General features: G+C 42.2%; 1 protein-coding gene across 2 annotated transcripts in view; it reads right to left on the reverse strand.

The window, feature by feature from the left end:
• Nucleotides 1–10,348, reverse strand: part of Cow (Proteoglycan Cow) — a 316,076-nt gene extending 305,728 nt beyond the window's left edge. Inside the window, exon 1 of one of the 2 annotated variants that reach the window (XM_071583767.1) lies at nucleotides 9,619–10,348. In XM_071583767.1, coding sequence (XP_071439868.1) covers nucleotides 9,619–9,720 — 102 coding nt within the window. In that variant the 5' untranslated portion in view covers nucleotides 9,721–10,348. The remainder of the gene's footprint in view (nucleotides 1–9,618) is intronic. The other variant, XM_071583768.1, reaches the window with a different exon arrangement.
• Nucleotides 10,349–10,695: the final 347 nt, after the last annotated feature.

The following is a 10,695-nucleotide window of genomic DNA, read 5'->3' on the forward strand; positions in this document are numbered from 1 at the left end:
TCCGTGACACTATCTGTTCTTTTGTACCTTCCGAGTACATATCTTGCTGCCTTTCTTTGAACTTTTTCTATCTTTTTAATACTACCTTGATCAAAAATTTCCCGGAATTTATTCAGAAAATTAAAAATACAAGTTTATTCATCTAAATCTATATTGTCCCCTTCAAAGTAATCCCCATCGACTGCAACACACTTATGCCAGCGCTTGATCCAATCCTCGAAACATTTTTTATATTCGGTTTTCGGTATGTCTATCAGTGCTTCCTGCGATTTTTCCATTACTTCCTCTCGGCTGCTAAAACTCGTTCCCCGTAATGGTTTTTTAACTCGATTGAACAGAAAGAAGTCACAGGGAGCCAAATCAGGTGAATTCGGTGGCTGTTGGATGGTATTTGTTGCATTTTTCGTCAAAAAATTACGAATAATGATAGCACTGTGCGACGGTGCGTTATCATGGTGCAAAATCCACGAGTTTTCTGCCCACATTTCTGGTCTCTTTCGGCGAATTGCTTCACGCAAACGTCTCATAACGCCCAAATAATACTCTTTGTTTACTGTCTGGCCTTCTGGCAAAAATTCATGATGCACTACACCGTTGTAATCCATGAAAACCGTCAGCATTGCCTTCTTTTTTGACTGAAAACGACGTGGTTTTTTTGGTCTCGGCTCATTTGGTGAACGCCATTCACTTGCCTGATGTCTGGATTGCGTGTCGTACTCATAAACCCACGTCTCGTCTCCAGTAATGATCCTTTTGATGAATGTGGGATCGGATTCAGCCTCGCAAATCATGTCTTTTGCGACGTCAACACGGTCTCTTTTTTGCATGAAATTGAGGTCTTTTGGAACCAACTTTGCTGCTACACGACGGAAACCCAAATCATTAACCACAATGTCTTGGGCGGATCCATAGGCAATGTTCAAGTCCTCCGCTATTTCTCTGATGGTTAATTTGCGGTTATTGACCAACATTTCTTTTACTTTATCAATTTTTTCACCGACTTTCGATGTCGATGGTCTGCCACTGCGTTCATCATCTTCGATTGACTCACGACCACTTCTGAACCGCTCGTGCCACTGGTAAACGACCGTTTTTTTAGAGAATCGTTGCCGAAACACTTTTCCAACATTTCCAACGTCCGTGCGCCACTAAATCCGTTTTTTACGCAAAATTTAATACAAGTTCGTTGTTGCAAATTTAAATCCATTTCTGCAATTGTAAAAAATCGCCAACACACACAGAGATAGATGTACTCTTGGCTACGTAACTTTTGCAAATGTCAAGTTATGACACTAAGATTTAAAGGGAATATCAACAACAGATGTACCAATTTAACAAAAAAAACAGAACTCAAATGGGAACGATGGGAGCGCCACACGGTGGTTATTCCGGGAACTTTTTGATCAAGGTAGTATGTCCCACCTCATATGGATCCCATACTATGGAGGAGTATTCTAGGATAGGGATAACCAGTGCCTTATATGCTTTTTCTTTTGTGGCTACGCTACTTACTTTTAAATTTCTCATCACCCAATGCAATACTTTAAATGCCTTCCGTGTCAAATTATCTACTTGGGCTCCCCACCCAAGATCCCTAGTTAAATAAATGCCTAAATATTTGCATTGACTAGTACATGGGATTCTTTCTCCAAAGAGTGTAAATTTCCTTTTCTGCATTCTTTTTATTTGAAAATTTAATATGCTTACTTTTACTTATATTAATGCCCATATTATTATTTGTAACCCAGTCACCAAGGCGATCGATATCATTTTGTAATATTACGTGGTCATTTACATGTTCTATCCGTCTGTATATAATGCAGTCATCAGCAAAGAGTCTTATTTGGGAATGTAAATTGTTTGGTAGATCGTTTACGTAAATTAGGAAGAGTAATGGCCCAAGAACACTACCTTGTGGAACTCCTGCTAATACGCTCGCCTCATTTGAAAATGTATCCCCTAATTTTACTTTTTGAGTTCTGCCTCTGAGAAAATTTTTTATCCATTGTTTTACCCTCAAGTCCAATGGTAACGAATCCAACTTTAACAATAGTTTATCGTGAGGCACTCGGTCAAAAGCTGCCGAAAAATCAACAATTACTGCATCCACTTCCTTTCCTTCGTCTATTGCGTCGCCGATGTATTGACTTAATCCCAAAAGCTGCGTTTCACACGAGTATCCCGTTCTAAACCCATGTTGGTGTTTGAATAGCCATCTATCTCTTGCCCACCATTCCCGAATGTAGTCAGCGATTCTTTTTTCCATTATTTTGCAAACAACTGAGGTTATGCTTACTGGTCTATAATTGTTGGCTATTGTTTTATCCCCTTTCTTGAAAATTGGTGTAATATTTGCTTTTTTCCAGTCGTTGGGCAAGGCATCATTATTTAAAGTTACTTTGAATAGATGACTCAGGTACAAAGCTATTGCGGTATCACCCAGTTTTAGAATGTCAATTGAGATATTATCCGGTCCCACTGACTTATTTTTCCTCATCCTCCTTATTTTTTTCACAAAATATAAGTCCTCCAAGATAATACCGTTTGTCGAGGGCAGTAGGCTATTTGGTGCTGTTATGCTGATGAAGTTCTCTGTCGTTTCTGAGCAATTTAGGCAAGCCTTATTTTCCTTTTTGTTTCCTATTCCCCGAAAAACATCCGTAAAGCAGGAGTTGAACATATTTGCTATTTCTACAGTGTCTGTTACAATACCATTTTCCTTAGTTTTTAATATAGTCACGCGTTCCCTGTTATCTTTCCTTGTTCTCATGTATCTACAAAATTTCGTTGCGTTGTCTTTTGAAATTGCATTGATAAGAAATGTATCCTTTGCCTCCTTATATGATAACCGAAAAATCGCATAGCTTGGGTGAAGCTGCAGGTGCCCAGAGCGGCTTGCCCGGGAATTGAACCCGGACCCTCCGGTCAGTAGTATGAAGTGAATATACAGTTTTTAAGCCCTCATAAGTTCTTATTAATTTCTGAAACTTGCTCTAAAACTTACTTTGAGCTAGTTCTCAAGCCCCAATTGTTTTTATTGAAGCAATATCTGATTTTCAACACTTATTCATTAATATCAGGTAAATATGTGCGGGTACGTTCTATTATATTAACACAAATGGAACTTACATAATGGCCCACGGGATATCATTTGTCTCGGGAGAATGACATGTATTTCAGCACCATTAATCTACGATTCTTCTGAGGTAGTGCCCCACTGCCATTCGACCATGAATTAAATTTTGATTTTCAACGTCAATTTTCATTAAAACTAGCAAGAGAAGATCCTCTTTTATCATTGTCATTTGATAGAGTGCACTTAACAATAAAAATATAGAATATTTTATGAAAATGACATGTACTTGATATTTCGATGCAACCTCGTCAACAAAGACTCCATTTTTATATTGGAAACATGCATTACGTCATTAAATATAGGTCGATAAAAATGGCCGCAATTATTTCTAGTTCCAAAAGAAACTATAAAACGTAATCTCGGAAACGATTTCCTTAGAACCCTAAAATTATCTAAATATGCATTAATTATCGAAAAGCCGTTGGAATACTCGTAGTGCAGGTATTTGAGAGAAGTAAAAAGGTTTCTGGAGGAAAGGTAAGACTAATAATATCACGAGTGAATGCGGCCGAAGATTCTGCCGAGACACAAAAGATTATCATATTTGATATTGATACTTGATATTGATATTTTAGCACCCTGCAAACCACCGCTAGGGTGTATGGTAAGAGCCACACCAGGATAATTTTATCCAAAGATGACCCTACCGCGGTCGAACATGTTATTCTGATCCCTCATCGTTCGTGGAAAAAATGACATCATAAATCTATCAAGTCTCCACCTAATCTCTCTAATTTTATTAGCATGATCTCTCCTACCGTAGTTGAATAGGGGTAATAATATATTTTCAACATCACTGCTAAAGAGCTCCTCTTTTTCCAAAAATGCATGACTACACACGTTTGTAAGTTTAATTCTAATTGTCAAGTGTCACACCAGCGTTGTATAGCTTTGAAGTCATCAGATTAAGCTTCTGTGTCCATAGGATCACGGATATCACGGTAAACCACTGCATCGTCGGCACGTGAACGAATATTACTAGTGACTACGGAGTTTATTTCGTTAACGTTAAGTTATTAGTAGGAATAAAAGCGGTCCGATGATACTTCCCTGGGGAACACCTGAAGTAACTTCCACTGCATTTGAGCTAACTCCACATATCACTACTCTTTGTACCCGACCATTCAAAAAGCCTTTAACCCATCCCCGAATATTTTTATCTATGCCATATGCTTCTAGCTTTGCGAGTGGTTTACTATGAGGTACTCTTGAAACGAAGGCTCTCTTGAAATCTAGAAAAATCGCGTCCACTGGAACATTGCTCTCTCCCGAAATAAGAATATGATGAACAATAAGCGCAAGTTTAGGCTCGCATGATCTACCTTTTCGGAAACGTGCTGATTTTTAATCAATAATTTATGATTATCAAGGTGCCTCACGATCGAACAAGAAACTATACGTTCTATAACCTTGCACGAAATGGATGTACGGGAAATAGGCCTATAATTACTCGGTTCCTCCTTGTCTCCGTTTTTAAATATTGGTGTTATGTTAGCCGTTTTCCAATCTCTAGGAACCTTGTGATCTACCTGCGACTTCATAAATATTATTTCTAGATACGGCGCAATTTCCGAAGCTAGATCCTTAAATATACGAGCGGGTATTTCATCGGGCCCAGAGGATTTATTAGCCTTAATATTTTTCAGCAAACGTTCTATTCCATTATATGAATGAGATTCCAATTTTGAGCATCGGTTGACCGACACGATTTGGTAAGCTATTGGACGTATTCTCTGAGATATTAGTGAAGACGCTTTGAAAGAATTGACCCCATGTAGCGAAAACTTGACATTTACTGCCCAGTGGTCACTAATTCCTTTCATAGTTTCCATAGTTTAGACTTTTTCGGGAATATTCTTGGCTAACAAGTCAAGAATATTATCGCATCTAGTAGATGAAGAGACAAGTTAATTCAATGAGGTCAACGTAAAAGAATTCAATAGCGATTCGCAGATATCTTTGCCTTTACACCCCGTTTTAAAACTATATGTTTTCCAGTCAATAGATGGGACATTGGAATCTCCCCCGATTATAACGTCGCAATCATTGTGTTGGGATAAGAAACCTTTGATTTGCTGATCTAATTCTAGTATTGAATTGTCTCTATCGTCTGGCTGTCTGCAAAATGCGCATATTTAAATTCTTTTGGATTGAGGACTTTTAATTGAGCATCAAAAGCTTTCCAAATCATTACCCGAAATTGCCTAAAGTCCTGCTGACGCAAGATTTTTTGACTGCAATAAAGACACCGCCCCCGATTCTATTTGTTCTGCCATTTTGGTAAATGGAAAAGGATTTTGGAAAAATTTCGCCGTTGGCAATATCAGTGGTTAACCAGCTTTCTGTCCCAATAATTATATCTGCGCCTGTGCTTTGAATAAAGTGATGATAATCTGCGATTTTGTTTTTAAACTTTGGCAATTTACTACCAATACAGATAATGTTTCCTTGAAAGTACGGTTTTTTTGAATGTTTTAACTAGGATCGTCTTCTTATTAATATTGAATCCCTTATAAAATTTTCCGTCCGATGCTATATGATTCGTGTTAAATGAACTATTGCTAGCACTGAACCTCGTTTCATTTAAAGCTACATAATTTGGCAAAGAAGACTTAAGATATCCACTAATTGACCAACACGCTGACCTACACTTTAATCTAAAAAAGCTCTACATTGCTCGAATATCCTACCCACTACACACTTTGCGGCGTCAGACGTGTAGTGAACCCCAGAACTGCTCAGGGGCTTCCTACACGATTGACACGGGTACTAAATGAACTAATTAAATCTTACAATGGCAAAGGCCTGAATGGCATCCCTTAAAATTACTTCTTTCATAAGTCAATCTCGTTCATGATAAAAGTAAAATGAAATCATTTCATTTTTCGACCATCCTTCCGTTAGAAGGTATCATTGCTTGAATTCAAATGAATACGATTTACATTTTAACAATATTACGCTCATATAACCTTCAAGCGCACGCCGCCCTATCCCGAACAATCAGGAAGCCTTTGCCGATCGTACTCACGCACGTAGGCATGTAATAAGGTATTAACTTCGGCACAAATCTGATAAAAGAATTTTACGTCTACCCGTATCCGAATTAATCCTGATAACTATCGACAACCCGTAAATTTATTTCCAGCCAACGCTTATTTTCCCTTTCATTACCATTGCATTGATGTGTCGATGAACGCGACGACTTCCGAGAAATGACAAACAACGGAAATGTTAAAGGTCGAGCTAAAATCAATTGAATCCCGAATCCTGAAAATGTATAATCCCCCGAATAAATTTGAACGCGGGGCCATTGCCTACGTCGGCGTCGGCTCGGTAAGGATACAATATCTTCTATTTCTTCCGCTCACTTGCGCACAGTCCTAGCACAATTTTGGAGGAAACAAATCGAATGACTTGAGGCCTCAATCCCAAGTAAGAGAGGAGATTTTGCAAATCTTAATTTCCCCCGATGTCGAGGGTGTTCCGGCAGTCCTCCTCCCTGGAGTGAACTCCCGAAAGAGGCGTCGACGTATGTTTACAGTCAATTATTGACCTGCTCCTTTATCGTCACCACCGAGTATGACATTGTCTACTCTAAATCGGCCCAACGCTCGGAAATTAAACCAGCCGTAGGAAAGATTAAGCCGTCTGGCCTGTCTGTCGACCTGAACGTGGCACATTGTTCGAGGGAAAAATAAGTCCCGGTATTATCGCGGCGAATTGAAAATTACGTTTCTCTGCCGCGTTTATTTCAAACACCATCGTCTTCTCGGTTTGGTAAAAAGGCCTGAAAGCGTTCATGAGTCCTCTTCGAGGAACACGGCATTCGGGCACGGTGCGCATGTGCAGCAAACGGGTGAAATCCCCATAATAATTCGCCAACTCTTTTGTCGATAGCCGATACTTTACCGTACATAAATACCCGAATGGATACACGCAAATGTTACACATTATCTACTTTTTGCGCACAGTATCCACCGATCTAGATAAGCTCGAGCCGAGACAATGAAATTCCCGTCCCTGAGACGTAGTAACACATTCTGCTCGACGCCTACCTACCACGGAACACGTGCTATTGTCACTTCCTATGAAATATTTCCTCGATACAGAAAGGCAGTGAAATTCAAAGACGGATGTGCATAAGCAGAAGTAGTTAGTCTTCGGCAAGCAATTTGCCTAATTTTTACCTGCGTGTGAGAAATAAAAATTGCATCATGTTACGGCTAATGGGCTTTAAATACGAAAATGGCTACGATGCTAATTAAGAGCTGAAAGTGCAGCGAGCGTTTCCTGACGGAAATGCATCTAAAATACTGGCAGAATTTAAAATTTCTCAAATTAAATCCATGGGTTTATAATAACCGATGACTTTGATTGTCAAATGGATATAAAAGGGAACTGCGGCCCAAATATTATCGTCTGTAAATGGGAAAGTTTACAAAATCATGTGCGAGAGAATAAAAAAAAACATTTGACTCAAAAAATAGCATTCGATATAATTTAAAAACCTTTTAAAGAAAATATGAACTGCAAATCAATGCCAAAGCTCCACTTCAAATATCCATTAAAAATACACGTACGTTCGGCGTTTATCATTATATTTGCTTCCAACTTAATAATGATCACTATTCAATTTAATACGATTGTCCTGAAAAAATATAAATAATTCGATGAATATATTCCAATCCTCAACACACCACGGAGCTTAATGAGCAAAGGACACAATTGGAGTCAAGATGAAAAAAGTCACTAAAGAGCCGCAAACAGCAATAACCCAAAACGCACCTAACATCAAACCTACACGCCATACAGGAGACTATGAGGCTTGTTATATTGAGAGGAATTACAAGAAAGGTCACCGTTACGTTTCAGAAAATTTATACCAAGGCTCCATTCCACTACTAGCAATGTAGATACTCAAAGGAATATAATTTGAACGTTGATTGGAGGACAAAATTCACGGATTAAATACAAAAAAAGATGAAGGCTTTTTACAAAAAGGAACTACAAAGGCATCGCCCACGAATCTATTCAAATCCTCATGCCACCATGGACGGCGAAATGAACAAAAAATCTTACGGCATGGCAAAAACAAATATCACCTGACTTCTTTCATAAATTCTCAAGACTACGCGAGGGTTGGCATTCACGAGGTCACGGATATTTTTAATTAAGACCATTTAGTGTCCTGGTCGTGAGACTCTGGGATGATCATCAGCACTCTTTTCGAGCGACTCTCTACCAGAGAAAAAAATGACCCACAAAACACATTTCTCATCCAAAAACACACGACGTTCCCCCGTATGACTCGTCCCCCCCTCCTTGCCTTTAACGCTTGACCCTTTCTGAATAATGGGCGCAAGTCCTTTGAATATATTGCGTCGATGCCACTAAACCCACAGCACGGGATACAAAGAAATGGAGGGCATTACGTGGGAAGCACCAAGAGACACACCCACCGAACACACACACACGCACACATTCAAAGATAGACACACACACACACACACACACACACAGAGCAGGCATAAACCATTGGATTAAATACAAGGCTTTAAGCCATCTCCCTTCCCTCTCCTCACAGGCACACTTCTACGAAGCGGTTAATGGTGATGGAGACTTGGGTTAGAAGAGGTGGCGGACTGGGAAGCTGGGTGGTTTGCGGGGCGAGAGAGGAGAGAGAAGAGACGGGGAAGTGGAAGGAGAGGAAGTGGGAGGGGGGCAGGAGGAGGTTGCGGAGATGAAGAAGTATAAAACGAACGGGGTGGGGTTTGGATGGAAGGGGGTTGGGAGGAGGAGGAGAGGGAAGTATTGCATGCTTGCATTCGAGAGGAGCGAACCGAAAGCGCATTCTGGGAGGATTGTATGCCAAACACGGGAAGCCACTCTCCATCATCGATAGGGAGAGACGTTGAAGGTTTCGGGAAAGACGGCAAGGAGAGAGAGGAGGAGGAAGGTGGCCTCCCGAAGAAGGTAAGGAGGTGGGAGAGAAAGAGAGAGAGGGAGGAGACACTCGAAGAGGTATGCGGACTGGGCACGGCCGGAGAGGAAGAAAAGAAACAACAAACAGGACGGGAAGATGGGGAATAATATGGGAAAACGCCATGCCATCGTCACAAGGTGTGTATCGTCGCCGTTCGCGTGAAAGTCGTGACCTGGGCCTTTCTCCCCAACCTCCCCCTCCCCCATACACCTTCCCCAACCCGCCCTCCTACACCCACCCTCCTCGTCGCCCTTCCCTTTTCCTCCCCCCTTCCCTCACCCTTTCGACCGTTGGCTCCTCTGACATACACACACACATATATATACGCGAGAGACTCTGGTACGGCAGTCCGCCTCTTCTAACCTACAAGCTCTCCTCAACTCTCTCGAAACGCACACGACAACCACTCTCACCGAACGAAAAAAACAAACAAACATAACGCTCGCACGCAGGACAAGCACGCATGCACGCTCTCGCACACACACAACTTCGGACTCACCTCCTCAGCGAACTCGAAATCTCCGTCGAATTTCCTCTTCCTCTTGGCTTCGCCCGCGGCCGCCAAGAGGCCCACGAGTAGGATAATCCAAATGCCCTTCATGGGCGAGTCGGTTGTGGGCCGCTCGAACGGAAGACTGGGGTTCCGAACGGGCCCGCAGGGTAGGTGGTACTGCTGCTGCGGATCCGAGGAGAGGTCGGAATTTTCTTCGAGACGCTTGCCACCTCTCCTCCTTCTCTTGTCCTCTCTCTCTCTCCCGCCTCTCTACCTCTACGATCTTTTCCTCGCCGCGAGAAGAGGAAAAGGCGAGGAGGATGTGTACAGTCTCTCTCCCTTCTGAAAAAGGGTTGCACGGGGGTGGATTTCGGTGGGGGAGTGGGGTACGGTGGTGGTTTGAGGGAAGAGGAGAAGGGAACGGGCGGGTGGGTAGTGAAGAGAAAGGGGAGAGGGGAGGTGTTCGTTCGTCGGGAGAGAAAGGTTCTCTTTCTCTCTCACCCTTGCCCCGAAAAGGTCTCTTCGGGAGAGAAAGGGGTTTTTGGGTGCTGGATCTTCAGCTTAGGGTCCCGAGAAAATGAATCAGGGTACAACGTCAGTGTGACAAGGGGAAAGAAACTTCGTCTTCGGAGGGAGTCGAGGAGGATTCAATCCTGCTGCCACCTAGGGGAAGGCGCCTTTTAAACTGTGCTAGCGCTGCTACTCGGCGGATTGAAAAAGAGCTCGATAGTGGCAGCTGACGGACGTTAACATGCGCACACGCGGTTGGGAACGGATCCACTGCGCAAGCTTCTCTCTTTCTCTCTCTCTCTCCCTCCCTCTCTCCTTCCACACCCCTCCAAAACCACATCCATCTCCTCCTCTCCCCCTTCCCCCCTTCGCGCAAAGCTCGCCGGCATGGTCCAGATAGTTCGGGAATCGACCGCTGGCAGCAGCATGGCCTAGGTCCCCGAGAGAGGGGGAATTCGATGATTTTTTTTATTTTTCCTTCCTCCTCCCTCTTCTCCAAGTTCCTTCTCCACCGTGTACTGGACCCGAAGGTAAGAAGTGCGATAGACCGCGTAAATAATGGGGAGCGTGTCT

This window comes from Hetaerina americana, unplaced genomic scaffold, assembly GCF_022747635.1.
Source record: "Hetaerina americana unplaced genomic scaffold, ioHetAmer1.1.p SCAF_15, whole genome shotgun sequence".
Classification (NCBI taxonomy): domain Eukaryota; kingdom Metazoa; phylum Arthropoda; class Insecta; order Odonata; family Calopterygidae; genus Hetaerina; species Hetaerina americana.